This window comes from Metopolophium dirhodum, chromosome 4, assembly GCF_019925205.1.
Source record: "Metopolophium dirhodum isolate CAU chromosome 4, ASM1992520v1, whole genome shotgun sequence".
NCBI classification, from domain to species: Eukaryota; Metazoa; Arthropoda; class Insecta; order Hemiptera; family Aphididae; genus Metopolophium; species Metopolophium dirhodum.
Window position 1 is genome coordinate 22,839,521 of NC_083563.1, and position 19,385 is coordinate 22,858,905.

A 19,385-nucleotide genomic window follows, 5' to 3' on the forward strand; every position below is an offset into this window, starting at 1 on the left:
AATCAAAAATTAATTAATGTTAAAAAATTTATAAATTAAAAAAAACTAAAATGGACTTGAATGACATCGATTGAATACTATTCAAAATTATCTAGAAAAAATAAATAAATAGATTTATGGTATTTTTCTTATCTATAGGTATTCACAATAACTATTGTTTCCTACGATGTATGAAAAACATAAAATAAATCAAATTTAATGCATTATTAGGCAAAAAATAACACCAACCTAGGAAAATAAAAATAAAAATCTAAAACACTTAAAAAATATGCAGAAATTGTGTAATATACAATTTTAAAATTGAAATCTTATTAATGCACAAAGCACAAGACACGTGTAAAGCATATAGGTATTCTGCTATTTTAGCCTGTATCATATTGAATAGTATTCGCCATTCGGAGTAATATTCTATGCGATATATCAATTACAATTATATCCTACTGTCTGAGCCCTGAATATTAATATAGTAGGTATAAGTATAATATTATTTTACACACGGTAATAATAATAATAAAAATAAGAAGAAGAAAAATAAAATGAATAATTTATAATAAACACTGCATATGTAAGTAGAAAAAACATCGATCACGGTTTGATTATGGCCGGCTTATCACTTAGAGTTTTTTTGTAATTAATTGCACTCATTGCAATAGCAGCTATGCAGACGCAAAGTCACGGTTTGTGGCACGCGTTATATGAGTTATAACTTATATGACTGATAAATCGTGTTAATTTAATAATATTATAAACATATTGATAAATGCTGTAGTTTTACGTCAGCTACCGATATAAGTTTTGGCTCAACCTACGGTCTATAGACATATAGCATAATAAATTTATCATAAAATTTGTATATTACCTACGCATAACAAATTAACATTGTGGGTATAACCTAAACTGTTGGCCGTTTATTATTATTACGTGTTGTTTGCAGTCATATATTATTATCTTTCGCAATAATGATGATATTATAGACGGTTAGGAGTCCGGAGAGTCGTCCCAACAGACATAAAATGCAATATAATAACGAGTGATAGAAAAAATAATAATATATAATATTATTATTATAGACAACGGTGCGATTGATATATTATTATATAATGTTGCGGTATTTTACGTACATTATAATATTATATTATATATAGGTAGGTCGTGGGTGTACACCTTTATGTACAAAATGTTTTCAAGGATTTTGCACGCGCAAACAGAATGGTATATAGGTATACATTATTATAATGATGGCGTATTGGCGTGTGCAGTGTAATAATAATAATATCATGCATAGGTATAGTGGTTAGTAATTTGCAACCTAGGTATATATAATAGAATAAACACTAGCTGCAAGTGCATCGTCTGTGCGGCGCGTCGTCTAGCGTCGACGGAACGCTCACACGCCCAGTTGAACTTGAACGATGGCGGTTTTATTTTTCCTCGTACACTGAAGCCATACCGCGATTTCCGGAAAGGTCATCATTGCATTATTATTACCATTCCGACACGCCGTCGCCCGTCGCACCCGATACACTGACCGTGGCCTGTATACTTACCCCACGTGTGTCTGTGTTCACGTCCGTTAATCCTCCATGATATACACACCCGCGGTCCGTCCGTCCGGCTCGGTCGTCACACGTCAGTTGAAATTATGGGCGTTTGTAAGTTGAGCCCACGGCGAACAACTGGAAAATAAAAAGTATATGGTTGATTTCATCGAGCAATTTTCAATTTCCAAAATGCGGGAGATAAATTTTAAACGCCTGCAGCAGTGATAATGTGGCATACATAAATTAGTATATGGTAGGTATACATATTGGTGTAAGAGCGGAACGTTTATATTCGAGTGAATCTAAGTTTAATATAAAATATTGCGTTAATGTTTTGATTTAGTTATTTTTATAATGTCTTAAATTTAACTTCATGAGAATTTTATAAAAATGTTAATATTTTAACTTCAAGTAATAGGTATATTGTTGGTAATATATCTTTTAAATATTTTTAATTGGTTGAATTTTTAATATTCAAATTTGAATTTGTTGCAAAGATTTTGAAAATATTCAATTAAAAATGATGTTATTCCATGGTATATTCTGAACGTGATCCCGACTGATTATACGAATCGATTTCAAGTACAAACGGCACACCGCACACGCGCTGCTTTTAAACGATAACTAAATTAGTAATTATAGGTACTACGGGATTCGGACACAAACTGTATATAAAAACACAAAACGTATCGAAAAAAACATCCGACGGTCGGCCAGTCAGCGCCATTATTTCTAAACGCGTTTGTGACCGACCGCTACGAACCGATTTCGAGTACAAACCACATACTTATGGCTTTTAAACTTCATTAGCTACGCGAATATATACCAAACGGGGCTTTAAAGTAATACAATTACAATGAGGCCAAGAAAGACTCAAAAATCCCAAAAGTAAAAACTACAACACCTAGTAATCATAAGAACTAATTGATAACCTGCGAGTGATAACGGGACTAAAGCATCTATGAGTAGCAAACCTGAAGTCTCAAGATGTTTAATACTTTCAACAATAATCGAAAAATTTGTTTTAATATAAGTTAAATCAGTAATGAGTTTTTACTATTTTATGAATATTCAAAATATTTTATTATTGATTCAAAATCAACAATAATAAACATTAATCAACATCAATAATTATTTAACAAAATATAAAATATATTTTCATTATATTTTTAATTTTATAACCAAACATGTAAAAATACATTTTTGGAAGATAATTATAGTCACAATTAGGTAATCACAAAAATATTATTACTTAAAAATAACTTATGGGTGCGCAATTTACTACATAGATATGGGTTAAGTACCTCAAAATATATTGCGTGCCATTTACCACTAGAAATGTATACCTAAAATGTATTGTCGCAATTTACGTTTGTCAAAAACTCATAAATTATTTATTTTCTAATCTCGCCACCCCACCCATGGGAAATCGGAACGTAAAACTTATATATGCGCTTCAATCAACCAGCATTTATATGTAAAGCACACTATTACACTCAATACTCTAAACGATTATATAGTTACTTATTAGCTAATAATGTAAATTTCGCGAATTTTTCGTATTTGAAGGTGTATAATAAATAATAATACTTATCTAGGTAGTTACTATCTGCATTGTGTATCACCGACACGAAGATTTTACGGTTAAGTTAGACGATAAGATAGTCGTTATAATAATAAACGTCTTTACTCTTATATATCACGGGTTAGTCGGGCGTATAATGCCCAGTCCAGATTTTAGAATTTTTTTAAATAATTCGATCCTGGCACAATTTATTTGTATAGATTATATACACCTGCAACTTTGTGGGTGTGTTTGATATATTACATACCTATATATATACATATATATGTAATTATTCAGGAAATTTGCAATACTATTCGCCAACTATTTAATTAAATTAAACCTAACCCTATAGTTTATAATAATATTTTATATACATAGGTACTGAACCGGAGAACGCTGCAGAATACATTCAACGCGATATTCAAGTGTACTTTACACATTATATTATACTAGGTATAATATTATGGATAGGTTGGGAGTCTGCAGTCATATTAAACGTGTAACACGATATAGATATATACGAGTTTTCGAGATTTGTACACCACGAGGACACGCATCTCTTATTGCTCATAATATTATATTTTATTGTTGTTATTAAATGCGAGTAAGCCTGTCTGTTTGTATGGAGATAGAGAGAGAGGACGCAGTCAGTCATCCGTAACAATATATACCTACATAGCAATATATAATATTATTTTTTTTTTATTAGATTTAAGGCTTTGACGACTGAGGTTACAGGTCATTACCCCGTAGGGTTGGTACGGTCGGTTAGGAACACATGTTTGTGTGGCAAGGTTTTTGCGCACTACGATTCCGGGTGGTCACCCATCCGAGAACTAGTGGTAGCGGCTGTTGCTCACTCTCAATCACGTAGTGTGATTACTTTTAGCCACTGCATCGCACCGAGCCACATATATTATAATATTATGTACGTACATTATATATTATTGTATAGATATGTGATATTGATGTGGACCGAAACGGCTCCATATCATCCGGCGGATCCACAACAACGTGCAAGTATCTAGGTACTGAATATTAAAATAAATCCAGTGTATGATAGTTATATTATAATATACAATATATTAAATTGTTTGATAATTTGATTTATATTTTATCGTTTTGAATCATAATAGGGTTGTCACAGGGGCGCATTAATGGGGGGGGGGGGAAGGGGCATTTGCCCAGGGCGGAAGTTTTTTGGGGGCGTTAAATTTTTTGTAATTTTTTTTTTTTGTACCTCAGAGTCAAAGAGAAAACATACAAATTGTATGATATAATGGAAAATTCTGAATTAAGAAACAACTAATAATAATTAGTATTATTATACAAATGTACTATTACACGTTATATTTTATGTATATAAAATTATGTCATAGTATAATAATATGGACATTTATGTATAACAATATATTATACATGTATGTCATACAGATAATTATATTTATACATTTTGTGGTAGCGTGGACGTGTGGTTTTAGTAATAATCGAATAGTATTTCAGTTAGGTTAGGTATTTGCTATTATAGTTGTCACAGTCATTATACTTATTGATAATGATAAATTATACGTTTGGTTTTTTGTTTGACTTGAATCGTTTGGATACTTTAAGTGTACGTCAAAGTGCATTGAACATTGTAAGTATATATACTGAAGATTTTAACACATCATTTGTTGAAGAAGTTATTGAATTTAAAAAAAAATACTGAATCATTTGATAATAATGATTTATCAATGAATGGGCTGTTCAAAAAAATTTCCATTAAAAGCTACCTTCCCTAATATTCTTATAATTTTAAGAATCTTTGCTTGTATGCCTTACACTAACTTAACCAATGTGAGTGGTGAACGATCATTTTCAGTGCTTCGACGTGTTAAAAATAATTTAAGATCCACCTTATCTCAAGATAAAACATCTTCCTTTTCATTGTTGTCAATAGAAAATGAGATGCTTAGAAGTATTGATTGGTCAAGTATTATAAAAGAGTTTGTAAACAAAAAAATATATTTTAATTACTATTGTTCAATATTTGTCATTTAAATAGTATTATAATATTTAATAATATTTTATTGTTAATAAAGATACATTTATTATTACAAGTCAATGCATAGGCACTCCATAAATAACTAAAAATTAAGTTACTTACTAGGTATTTATTAGTTAATGAAATATAAACATTTTACATAATAAATATTCCAATTTCCAGTACTATTAAAAAGAAAGGGTTATTGTTCCACGTTCCAAATAGATATTTACCAATTAGTTTAATAAGATTTCTATGTAGGTATAATAATTATATGAAATGTAAATTACTAACTTAAACTCCGAGCGTAGCGAACAAATTCTTTTTAAGTTTTTTATACTTTCATATATATTCATAAAATACACCAGGGGCGCAAAATAATTTTGACCCCCACTTATATATGAACCCTTAATGCGCCCCTGGGTTGTCATCGAATGTTGTCCGACGCGATTGTTCGTAGTAAATGTATTATAGGTAATATATTTTTATTTATTTACGCTCACGTGTTCCTAATACAAATAATATAGTTACAATTATATCCAGAGCAGGAACAGACTGGTTAGGGTGGCGGGTGGGTGTTCTCTACCTGAGCCAGGCAAAAATTTGGGCTGCTTGAACAAATTTGAGCCGATAACTAATAAATAGTTTATTATTAGCCCACAATTGGGCTGAATTTTCTGTTTCCCAGGGTCAACTATTATTCCCAGTCCACCCCTGATCAAGGGACGTATTAAGGGGGAAAGACGGTAGTAACTATAGTGAGGGCTGACTTGTATGAATTATTTTAACATTATTATTAAATCTCATTTCCAGTTTTGTTGTGATTTATGGTTTATAGCTGTAGATTATTCAGATTGTTGTATATTCATTGTTTCGGACTTTGGTTGATAGGTAGGTACAATCTGATAATTTTTTATATTATTAAAACAATAAGACTATTTAGTAATATTTTAAAAAGACTACAGTGGCAAAAAAAAATTCAATTATGTGGCGTCTCCTCTAGAAAATTAGCTATAAAAAAAAAACAAAATGGCAATGGTATTTTTAAAGTTTCTAAATCGGACAATTATTTTATAACAAAGAAACCTGAAGTTTTGACACATGTGTATCACATATTATAATACGTATACAAATGTTAAGTGTAATAGGGGTGGTATCGAAGCTCTGAATACGTCATATACGCGTAGGTCACGCGTACAATATAGGCGTCCGCGTCCTTGATATGTACTTAATATAATAATAATATACAATTTTATACAATATTCATTATAAATTATAATATTAAACTTGATTTTGCGTATCTGTGTTCCTAACGATTATAAATGTATACAGATACATCATATTATTTCTAATAGGTTTTCGTTATACATACTAAATGTTCTATTGTCCAATGGGCACATAAGCCGTGCGCTCATGTATAAAATATTAGATTGTATGCATGTACGGATAAAAGAAACCGATTAGTAATAAATTAACTGGCGCGCGAATCGTGCGTTTTTGTGTGTGAGTATATTATGTATATTATATTATTTTTATTGCTTTTTTACCATGCACGTGGTTTCGCCAATATAAAATATCGAATAAGATTTTATTTATCGATATTTTATACGCTCACAATTTATTTTTTATGTTATTTCTTCGCTACGCAGAGCACACAGCGTGTGTACCAGTGATATCAGTATATTATAATCGTATATAATATATTATGTTATAATGGCGGCAATGTCGCATAAAATTACAATTCGAATTAACATTTAATAGTATTGAGTTTGTACAGATCCAAGCGCCGAACGTCGAGTTAATGTTTTTTTTCCGTTGGCCCGCTATGAAAAAATACACTAATAAATAACACTGATTTGGTGCAAGTTTTTTTGGTAAGTGCAAGTAGCTTGGTTACATTAGGTTACGATGCAGTTTATGCGTTGTGTAACGACATCACCACGTAACGGGATGTATATTCGTGTGATCAAAAACTGAAATAAAAAATGTCAACAAACCATCGAGTTACGAGTTAAAGGTACGTTGTCCCTGCAGCGTCATAAACAGGAGAACCGCACGGTGTAATGACGCCACGTCTAGCCGCTGACCGGACCGGACCAGTATAGTCGACGCTGAAGGAAAAACGTACCTTTGTTACACTTTATTTTAAATTTTTACTAGACCATCGACTTTTATTTTGGCACCACTAATGTACTAATGTAATATTAAGCCTGTACCTAAGTACCTATTTGTTGAAGGTTTCCTGTGAACAATTCTAGAGGTTATCGATAGATAGTAAAAATGGGAAAAAAGTATATGGCACGTAAGGATATGTTTAATCATTAATAAGTGTTGAAAAAGTAAGAAAATAACCATATATCCTAAAACTTAAAAAAATAAAATGATTTACCAAATCTTAACTAGGCACATTTTCCGATAAACATCACATGTATGATACATTACATATTATATTCATAAATGTATGAATCATATGAGTACCTAAATAATATAATCAGCAGTACAGGTCAAATCGAAATAATCCGCTTGGGGCTTCGGGTGCCCAAGACCCAAGTTCACTAAAACCTTGTCAATAGAGGAGTGTGCAAAATTAATCTCACCACTTCTATTTTACACCCTAGTCACTCACTCCCAACCGTCTTATTATTAATAATTATATATAATTATTATATTGGCGTATTATAGGTGTCAACAAATGTAAACTATGGTTTTTTTAAGCCTAAATCGACCCAACAGTCTCTCATTACGCTGTTATTGGAGTTTATAACTATAAAAGTATATTATCACGGATAAGAATAAAGAAAACATCATTTAGATATTTGACGGATAGAGTATTATAATATATATTATACAACGGGAACATTGAATATTATTAATCATTATATTAAGATGACGCTATAAATGTTAGCTATTTAAACCACCGAATAAACAGCGCATTAAGTTGCTTTATTTCACCATGATATAATATTATATGTTATACATTACATTAGGGGAAGGACGCTCTCTGTCTCTATCTTACATACGCGTAACATAATATAACAAATCTAATTAGCGGATTCTCCCTATAGTTTATTTATAGAGTATAGTTAATATTAGAGCAAATTTACATGTTATCGAATTTGGGAATGAGAAATGTGGTTTTTTCATATTTTAGCTACACCGTTGGTAATCCATAACAAGGTTATCACTGGTAATCCATCCTCACCATTTAATATTCAATAATAATTTATCTATTCAAATTCTAATTTTTAAATACTTAGGTTTCTTATAAAATTTAAGGAGCATCCTGAGCTGCTCAATTTCTACAATTTCTTTTTTCCAAATGAGAACTACCCCACAATGATTTGATTTAAAATATTGATGCACTTAAATTGTTTTTTGATTAAGTGGTTTTATAGATATGACATTTTTAATCTTTATGTAAGTACTATAGATAAAAATCCTTAACAATATGGTTTTACAAACACATACAATACAGACCATAACATAGACTAGTATTTTTGAAAATTTTGAAAATTTTGAAAAAATTATAAAATGTTTAATAACTCACAAACTGTTTTTTCAAATTTAAATTTATTTACTTACATCAAAATTTAAAAAAAAAATATCGGCTTAAAGATGTACAGTAAAAAAGGGCGTCCTTCATTTGAGAAAAAGAAATTGAAGTGTTTGAAAATATGGTCATTCAAAGTAGGTATAATATTAATTATTATAAGCTTAAACAATTTGAAAAAATAAGAATTCCAATAAATGTAAAAATGGGGGTGAGTACTGTACATGCTCGGTGAATCACTCCGTACATCGTCCGAGTAAGTATTATGCGGGCATTAATGTAACGACGTTACAAAATGTACGGAGATAAATGGACGAGTGGAACGTCGCATTCTATTATTGTTGTTAATGTTGTTGTTATACCATTATATCGTTTTGCCGGCGGCGGAGCGTTAAGACATTTGGCCGCAGTGCTCCACGTCTCGGCCACTCTCTCCGCGGTGGCGACAGCGGCGATGCGCCCGTCGTCGGCGGCCGCTGCCGACGTTTTTCGCGGTGCAGCTCGCCGCAATCGGTGCCGCTGATGGATGCAGTCGTCGTCCCGCAATACCGCGGCCACAGCAGTTGGCGGAGCGCACGCGGCACGGCGATACGGCGGGCGGCGAAACGACCGCGTTGGCAACCTTCTTGGCACAATCCACCTCGACCGACGATGTGGACTGCGGAGAGTCCCTCAGCCGCAGTCTTGTATTTTCGTTCGCATTCCATTCCGACGATCTATCTTCGCGTGCGCGCGCCCGAGACCAGTGTGACCAGTTTCCGCGCGTTCTTCCCGGAACGCCGCCGCTAATTGCGTACTAATTCAAGTATTCGACTGCGGCCTGCAATAAATATGAAAACAATAAGACAATGATAATTGGACGACGGGCGAGAGAGAGATATAAACAAAAACAAAACCAAAAAAAATAAAAATAAACGCATAAGAAATTATTTTTACACACGCACATGCGCCGTCGCGTATACGAAATAATAATAGTAATGAGGTAGGTTGAATACCTACCGTATAGGTATTTCGCAATTGTCACTGCGCGCGGTGCACTTGGCGCGTCGTGTCCTCGGCCCGATGACGACGAGGAGGAGGATGTGTATTATTATTATTATTATTATTACTGGTTTGTCAGGCCGAGCCGCAGGTAGATGCACGTGTAATACACCTTTATGTGTCGGTCGTGCGCGCGTGTGTACGTATATTACACAGTATAAGGCTGTGTAAGGCTGCACTCATATACGAGTAGGATATTATGCATTATGCATTATGCATGTATGCGCGCGCGCGCGAAAAGTAAAATAAAAAATTAATAATCGTCGCGTCGTCCGTCCGGAGACCGTCCGACGGTAACGGCGGTAATGTTATTGTAATGCATTCGAAACGAGTTGAACCGGCGCACATGTTATTAGTTATTAGTTATTACTATCGTTATCGGAAAATATAATATAGCTACAGATACAATAACTTGCTCGCGGGCGTTTTTATATTTTACATATTTCTTACATTCCAGTTAATTAAAAATTACGCGCTTCTATAGAGATGACATTCAGCACAATAATAATATTACCATGGACATCGTCGTCGCATAATCGTTACATATTGCTGTTTGTTGTGTAACTGCGGCCGCGGCGATTGGCGGCTGCGGATGGTGAGCTAGTTAAAATCGCTTCGCGCGCGTAATATTTTATAAAAATAATAATAATCTCGCGTGGACGCGTGGTTGGTGTACCTCCGTGACACGGCCGCGCGCCGCGGGTAACAGTACATTTCGGTCGGAAGAACAATATCGCTTTCGGCGATTCTAAAAATAAGAGAAAAAATATAACAAACCGTCGGCAACGGTTGGAGAAATATAAAGATAAACATTACACAGTTTGGCATAATATAATAATATGTGCATAGTAAAAATATATACACCGTGCACGCGCTTGCATTACTGTAACAAAATATAATAATAATAGCGATAGTTGTTGTACTCGACACACGTTACCGTATCAAAGTTGAGTGTATACAGCGTGCCCGCGGTCGCAGTAAAATAATAACATTATGTTCGTTATAGTATTATTATTTATTAATATTGTAGATGAGTGTGTGTGTGTGTGCATTTGGTATATTCGTATATTATTATTATCGTCATTATAACACATCATAATAATAATAATATTATTATAGTAAGTTGTTATGCATGTGCCTTCGGCCGTCGCCACCGCCGGACAAGATGACGAGAGGTCAACGTTCGGTAATATTTTTTCGCCGACGTCTGCGTCTGGCGGTTCGGTAGTAGTAGTCGCGCACGCACACACACACAGGCACCATTTCACATGCACACACGAGCGCGCGCTACGGCCACACAACGGTGTGTGTGCGCGTGTGAGAACCGCTCACGACACACCCAAAACACGTCTGTGTCTCACTTTCGGTCCACCGACCGCGTGCGATCTTCTGCGTACCGACGATACCGGTCGAGTTGTCCGATAAGTCTCCTCCACGGGGAGAAGTGCCGACAAAAGAAAAACGACGCACAGAGATTTTGGACATCAATATAATATCATACTACTGTTGTTGATAATATGAAAACTGAAAAGTACCCAATGGCTATAAAATGGCAATTGCCATAAAAAAATTCATTACGTATAGTAAGCTTTTGGTTTCGTAGATGGGCTATTATATTGGGGCGGTGGAGGCCCGATAAACCTATCCGTAAGTCGACAAACCCACCCCTAGCCACGTCCAATTACAAATTATTATTGCCCGATTATACACGATTACATAGCTTTTACATATTGAAAAAAGGTAATAAGAACCATAAAATTAAGAATTTATCCTAATGAAAGATGACTTCTAGTCTTTAGGTCCTGGGACCCTCCCAACCGTAAACACGCAGTAGATCGTATTGCCGTCGAAAACAAGTCGTAGTTACATTGAGTACGACACATGCCGACTAATATTATACGTGTTTAGAAAACGCACTTTTCCAGAACAACAAAACAAAAAACATAATATTATGACGTCGGTGTGCGTCACGTTCGTGTGCGTGAAAACGTGAGAGCTCGTATGTGTCGGTGCTTGGTCTATAAAATAATAATAATAATAATAATAATAATGTGACGCGGTGAATAATTTCGGGTTTTGGCGACTAGACGGTTGCGCGCGCACAAGCACACATACAACAAGGATCCGCCGCCGCCGCCCCTTGTCTGGTCTCGACGTCTGCCAACGTCGACGTCTGCCAACGTCGCCGCCGCCACCGCTACCGTTCCGCCCGGCCCATCGTCGCACACACTGGTAACCGCGGTATGAGTGTGTGTGCGTCTGTGTGCTCGCACCGCTCCACTCCTCCCACCACGCCACACGTTCTATCGCAACACTCTGTGTGTTCTTCCCACTCTATTTTCCGATGCGTGTGCGTCGCCGCCGCCGTCTGCGTGTCCGACCACCGCCGCCGCCGATCGGGGGCCAGCAGCGCTATTACGTTCGACTCGGTCACGGCACCTCCACCTCCACCGCTGCCGCCGACGCCAACACCGCCGCCGTCACCACTACCACCGCCACCACCACCATCACCGCCGCCACGCACCGCCGCCTCTACTACTACTACTACGCTACTACTGCCGCCGCAGTCGCACACAGTCATTCGTGTAGTGTACGCGCGCCCGTTAGCGAGTCTGTTCGTTTTGTTGTTCTCGTCCGCGACGTGTTTTTTGTTTTTGTTTTATCGTAACCATCCATAAATACATATGGTTAATATATATAAATACTATATAAATGTATGATATTAATTTATAATATATTGAAATAAAATCGTTAAATTTTTTTTGTTTGTCCGACTGTTTTACGTGCGTGTACCGTGTGTTCCGAGTGTGCGTATTCCGTGTGATATCGTTTTGTGTGCGCGCACGTTCTTCTCATACCAAAGTTATTACAATAATAATCGTATAGTATGCTTTTTGCGCGCGCCATGGTACGCGTTTAAACGCAATTTTATATTTTGTAAATAATATTCGAATTTTTTTTTTACATTGAATACGTTTAATCGTTTTGGACTCGAGCCGGTGTTTGATCCGTTTCCGCGAGTGTTTCCGTAGCATGCGCGATTTCCACAGAGCTTCTAACGACCCATACCGGTGTATACCGGTTGATGCTGTTGTCGTCGACGTGGTCCCGCCGCGACACATGCCGTCGCCGACACGGCCACTGCGGCCACCGGTGATTGTTGTCGCGCAATTGTCCGCGGACTGCGGGCATGACGTGTCCGCATTCGCCGTGGCGATATGAGTGCCGTCGTCGCAGTCGAGCAGTGACAGGAGCATCACCGAAATCGGTAGCACCAGTAGTAGTAGTAGCAGTAGTAGTAGAAGTAGCAGCAACAACAAAAGAAGTAGTGCGGGGGACAAACATCCGTGCGTAAAACACGAGCACTTGATTGTGTGGGCACGAAGAAGACGACGACGACGACGAAAACGACTACTGACGGACGACTCGACCCGAACGGTCGAGATGGAAGACGACCACCACAACGATCAGCAGGTGAACAACCCGCACATAAACAAAGTGCTCAAAACATACCAGATGAGTGCGCCCAGGAGCCTGCAGGGACCGAACTTGGTTCTGGACGAACCGTCCGGCGCTGCTGTGGCTGTGTGCTCGCCCAAGGCGCCCATGCCCACCGCGACCAGCGGCGACTCTGAGTCCGGTGGCGGTAGGAAGACACCGGCCCCGGCGCCCCCACCGCCGCCACCCCTGCACCCGGTGCTGTACGTGCCTGACCAGTCTGGATGCGAACTGTTTGAGACGGAGCTGGAATGGGAGAAGATCGCGTGCTTCATGGTGGGCGGCGAGATGCGGTTGTGCCTGCCGCAGATCCTCAATACGGTGCTCCGGGATTTTACGCTCACCCAGATTAACCAGGTGTGCGACGAGCTGCGCATCTACTGTTCTCGGTGTACGCCCGAACAGCTGGATATGCTCAAGCACTGCCAGATACTGCCGGTGACGGCGCCGTCATGCGGACTTATGACCAAGACGAATGCCGAGCGGCTGTGCTTCGCACTGCTCCACCGGATCCCGCCACCCGCGGCCCCGGTGCCCGACGACGTCGTCACGTTCTCATTCGAGGTGTTCCACGATGTGTTCGGCAAGACCCGGGGTGTGTGTATGCCCGAACTGTACACCGAGAAGTTCTCGGCGTGCATACAGTGCGTCGAGTGCAAGGCGCTGTTCGCGCCTCAGCGGTTCGTTAACCACATACATCGGTTCACGGGCACCAATTCGTGCCACTGGGGCTACAAGCGCGAGAACTGGAAAGCGTACGTCAAGGTGTCGCATGGGCACCCGGACTACGCGCAAGTGGTCAACCTGTTTGAGACGTTTAAGGAGCAGATCGACGAGTCGGCGGCCACTGCGCACTTTTCCTCTCGGAAACGAAAACAGGTAAGGCAATAATAATAATAACAAAATTTAATCTATGATAAAGCTCGCAGTCGTTATTATTAATTGTATCATTACTATCGCGATCGTAGTAAACGTTTTCGAAAATAAACGCCAAGTATGGTCGGACTAATAATATACCGATATGGCTATATATAGATAGATTCCAAGTACTAATCCATTTCCGCCAAGATAACGTTATGTAATGATTATGATAACTGTGTAAACCTTATTCGCCGATTAGTTGTAAAGACCCTATTGCGAATTATCATCATTTTTGGGAACAACATTGCGTATAATATGGTCGAATGACAAGGGAATCTTAAAATACGACAGGATTGCATTATAAATTATTTCCAACGTTGTCAAATTTTTAATGAGGTATACTATTTTCCAAATACATGTTTAAAAATATAAAATCAAATGATTTTTTTGTCTTCTCAAATAAATCTAAATAACGGTTTATGGTTAAAAATTGATTTATGGTAATTTTAAATAATAATCAGTCATAAGTCATAATATTATAGTAATCATCATAAAAATGAATGTTAAAAGAAATTCAGTTGAATAAAAAAAAAATTACGTCATGAAATATTTAAAAATAAACATGTCAACAAATTGTTATTAATTTTCAAACTATTATTATTTTAATTACGGTTTGATTTCAATTTAAGTCGGACGGAACCATTGATCATAGCCCTCTTTTGAGATAAGACATTTTTTTGTCATTGTTTCGACTTTGATCTTCTTTAATTTGGAAATTTACGATGTTAGTATACTTTTACCATAGACCTATTTGTTTATACTTTTTAACCTATGACTATAATTGACTACTACGCGTAGGCGTACACTGAACACCACTTATCAGTTATCGCATAACGTGGTCGGGCCAAACGCGGTCTATAATCCCACTGCACCGGCCGTATGTTAGCGGGCCAGTCAGTGCAACAGCAGGCACGTTGTTGACGACCGTTGTGATCTCAGACTCTGTTATTAGCCATTGGCCAGTGCCCATTGGTGCCGTTGAGTGTTTCGCACGCTACTCTAGATAATAATATTATAGTTTCCATTTTCTCAGTCGTCTGCGTACTGCAATATCGTGTCATATACAAAACGGTTTGTTGACGCAACAATAACTCATTCTGCGGTGGGTCACCTGCGCCCGTCGTCTTGTCAAAAACGAGTATTTGCAAGTACAACTTATCGTCTATACGTAATCGTCGTGACCGTGTGAAATCCGCGTACGGAAACGTATGTCGGACAACTTGTCGGAAAGGCGGAACGGGACACGGCCGCTGCAGCAGCGTTGGGCTCGTCTGATTTTTTCCGTCTCAAAATGTTATATTTTAGAGTTATCCGTTTATATTTTCGCGGACGGCGTCGGTGGAGACTGGTTTTTATCGGATAATACGCGCAACAGTTCTCATCGGGAGTGTATAAAAAACCGAATGAAAATATCAACTTGTACGGTACGACAACAACATTTTGACAATAATATTGTAGACGACGTGCTATATCGTCGTCAGAGGAATAGGATCAGACCCGTATTCCCGTCGGTCGGCGTTTTCACACGACTTCGCGTGTATAATTCATATTTCATAGCGTATACCTCTGCTGGTTGTCTGTTGGTTACGACCTACGAGTCGTTGAGCCGATTAAATCGCGATTTAAAATCCTACAGCAGCCACGTACGTCAAACGGACCGTGCGCCGCAAAACGAGCGCGCGCGCCCGACAGATTTGCAGAAACCGACGCAAATTTAATATTATTGCGCGCATGGAGGTACACGATAATAATAATAATATATTAATATAATCATGATAATGGCAATAACGTTGTGCACGCGCGCTATTCGAATCGTCCAGAAGTATAATGTGTGTGTTTTTATAATATCATGCGGAGTGAGTGAGACAGAGTGACGGACACGACGAGGTCACATATTATTATTATTGTGGCGCTCGCGCATGTGTGTGCGTTGACGTTAGGCTTGTTCGTCGTTAGGTGGATGCGGCGGCGGCGGGAATGGTGTGCGGCAGCGGCACACACATACACGGTCGTCGTCAGGACAGCGGCGCGCAATAACAAACCGTACGAACGAAAAACAAAATCAAATCGTGCCCTCGTGCGTATGTGTGTCGCGAACAAGACGATGTTCGTATGCATTTGTGTGCGCGTGTGTGTGTGCGTGTTCGGCGAGTGCTGTCTATGTATATAATATTGTTATATTATATTTTTTAGCCAAGGACACGGCGACGACGACGCTGCTCGTTCTCGAAGCTCTAAACCACACTCACGTCCGACTCGCCCACCCACCCACCCATCCATAAAATATACGCGAACGGTCGACGGAACGAACGTAATATTATTACATATTATTATTATCATTATAAAATGCATCTCCTACATTCGCTGCGTGCAATAATAATGCGCGCGCGCCATCCGTCTCCGACTGCGACTTTCGTTATCGTCGAAAAACATCGGTTCGTGTGTCGTGTGTGTGTGTGTGCAACGTGTCCCCCGCCCACCCGTGCGTCTTTTATCTTTCCGGCTCGCGTACTACGACGACGACTAGACTATTTGATATTTTATTGTTGTCGCGTTATTGACCGCCGCCGCCGATGTACACAGGTGGTTCGTCGGGTTCGATTTTTCGAATTATTATTGCAAATTTGTGTATTTTATTTCATATACTATTATTTATTATTGATTATGTACACGACGCGGACCGAATGCGACTTGTGAACGTGAATTCGCCGCCGATTAGGGACTGGGGAGTAGGGACGACAACCGATATTATTATTGTGTTTTTGATCGGCCGCCAGGGGAACTGGTCGGTTATTTCATCGCGGCCGCGGTCGGTGTCAGTTGACGGCGATGAGAAAACGTTTTCTATAATGATACCTACGCACAATAATATTATAATGACCGCCGGCCGAACGCGTTATCCGTTTCTCTCGAGTATTTTTTTTTCCAACGGAATTCCGCAGTAAATGTTTTTATTTTTTTTTAAATTTAATTTATAGTTTTAGCATACCAAATGTTTTTACGAAGTTATAAATTTACAATAAATACAATTAATATAAATTCATGGGTAAACAAAGAAATCTTCGTGCCACTGCCTTGTTGGTCTTCTAGGAAGGTGGTAGGCGTGGTTTTAGTTTAGGTTGGATGTTTTTTCACCGATTTTGTAATGAAGAGATCTTTCAATAATTAATTTTATTTAGATTATTATTGGAGGTTTTGTATGTTAATTATCCATTTTTACAGGTAGGGGTATCCCTTGCTGATGTTGAGTTATATTCTTAGAAATTTGTTTTGTAGAGTTGGCAATTTTTTAATTTTCGTTGGCGTAGCGGCGCTTATACTGGGCATGTATAAGTTAGTAGTGGGCATACTTATGTACTTATTATGGACGTATTGTTGAGGGACAGGTTGAGGTGAGTTTAGTAGAGGGTATAGGATTTTGTCATTCTTGCTGTTGACTGGATTTTTTGGTTGTTGATTTGTACTAAGGCTGGGTTCACGTATTTTTTCAAGGTAAATACTTTGGCTTTACTTTTGGTGGGATTAAATTGGGTTTAGCAGTAAACGTTTTGACTTACCGAAAGTACTTCTCACGTCGACTCGGGCGTACGAGAAACTATAATTATGGTTTTTCCTAGAAATCAAAACGAAATCAATAAAAACACATAATAATCATTAAATGTATAGGCATTCATATATTATTATAAAATATTATGTACTGTAGTATATTATTATCGGTGTTTGGCGTCAAGGGCCTGAGTTGTAGTAAGTAATAATTGTGCCTTTATTATACCGCTGCCGCCGTAACTAGTTTTTACTGTAAATCGGAAACTATAAAAACGTTAATCGTCCCATTCATATAAATCCGACAATATTACCGCGGTTGGTAGGTATATTATAATATTACGTAGTACGTACACGATTATACGCACGCTTTTATGTTAATTATACAATAATGACGATATTTTGTATAACAGTGGTGCGCACAACAGGTTGGATCGGATGAACATTTTTAAATGCTTAGACCGCACCGTCGTCGTGTTTGGCCGCATGGCGTGCGTGTTTTCTTTTGAACAGAAACGTGGTTTTTGCGAAAACGAAAAGAGATTATAACAAGACGACGATCGCGTGTACGGATCGTCGTCGACGCGGATAAACAGAAGATAATTATTATACCGGTGGCGGGGACTATAGGTGTAAAATATCGGTTTTCGCAGCCCGTCAGGAGTATACGTGAGTGAACGCATATGTGCGGTGTCGCTACCGCTGACATTTAAGTAGCATTAGTGGTCACTGGTCAGTCATTGTGGCGGCAGTGATTTTATAACGTTATTATATTATATTATAATAACGTTATAAAATAAAATAAATTGCGTTTGGTGGCTAGACCTGTAGCATCCCACGCGCGTGCTAGACGGATCTTGTATTATATTATTTAGGGATAAAAACAGTTTTTAAAAACATTGAAAACTAAAAACGTAGATTAAAAATGTTTAAAAACAATATCAGAATATTAGAAAACTATATCTTTCATTTGCATGGGAAATTGGGCTGCTTAGTCAATGTTTTAATTCATTGTTTTGTTATTTGCATTTAACATGAATAATGAATATAATATGTATTACATTAAATAGGTTTCTGATAAGTTAAATTTTTTCAAAACACTTTATTTTCTAAGTATAAACCATAGTTAAATCTTCAAATAAATATTTTTTTTGTCGTTGGAAATTCGTTATCCCGTTGACTGAAGAAATTTGGCGACGGCGCAATGTTACGGTACGAAGCGTTCACTCGCGAGTCGAATAGGTAGGGAGGAACTGCGTATAGCTTAAAAACGTCCGGTAGAGCCTCGCGCACAAAATATCTTCTTGTGACGGAAAACGATGGTCGGTGAAGAACTGAAGAAATCATATCCGTCCCGGGCGAGGGTGTCTAAGACCATAGGATATATTATTTCCATCATCTTTTTTATTTATTTCTTGAATTGTTTTTTTTCTGTTGTTTACGGTTTCTATATTATTTGGTATTATTGTTATTATTTCCGTCGCCGGGCACGGTTATGACAGGTTGATTGTATGGGCCATTGTTATTGCGTGCGACGGCTACGGGTCGTCCTCGTGTGTTGTGTTTTCGTTTTGTTGCTGTCGTAGTTGTTGTTGTTGTTGTTGTTGTTGTTGTTGCTGTTGTTGCTACGTTTTTGCGACGAATCGAATGAAAAACGCGTTGAAAACAAAGAAAACCGGCCTCGCTTAACCCTGCGCCGCG

The 19,385-nt window shown here is 37.9% G+C and overlaps 1 protein-coding gene and 1 long non-coding RNA gene across 3 annotated transcripts in view; one reads left to right on the forward strand and one right to left on the reverse strand.

Annotated features, from left to right (window-relative positions):
• Positions 1-307: 307 nt before the first annotated feature.
• Positions 308-11,129, reverse strand: LOC132943931 (uncharacterized). 2 transcript variants are annotated; one of them, XR_009664392.1, is made up of 3 exons: positions 10,237-11,129; positions 9,044-9,501; positions 308-1,676 (listed from the first exon to the last, which is right to left on the reverse strand). It is a non-coding gene; the product is annotated as an uncharacterized LOC132943931 (long non-coding RNA). The 2 variants fall into 2 exon arrangements; XR_009664391.1 differs by having other exon boundaries at positions 9,681-11,129.
• Positions 11,130-12,275: 1,146 nt separating this feature from the next.
• The window catches only part of LOC132943929 (ski oncogene-like), a 55,329-nt gene continuing 48,219 nt past the window's right edge, over positions 12,276-19,385 (forward strand). The window contains exon 1 of the mRNA XM_061013098.1: positions 12,276-14,099. Coding sequence (XP_060869081.1) covers positions 13,167-14,099 — 933 coding nt within the window. The 5' untranslated portion in view covers positions 12,276-13,166. The remainder of the gene's footprint in view (positions 14,100-19,385) is intronic.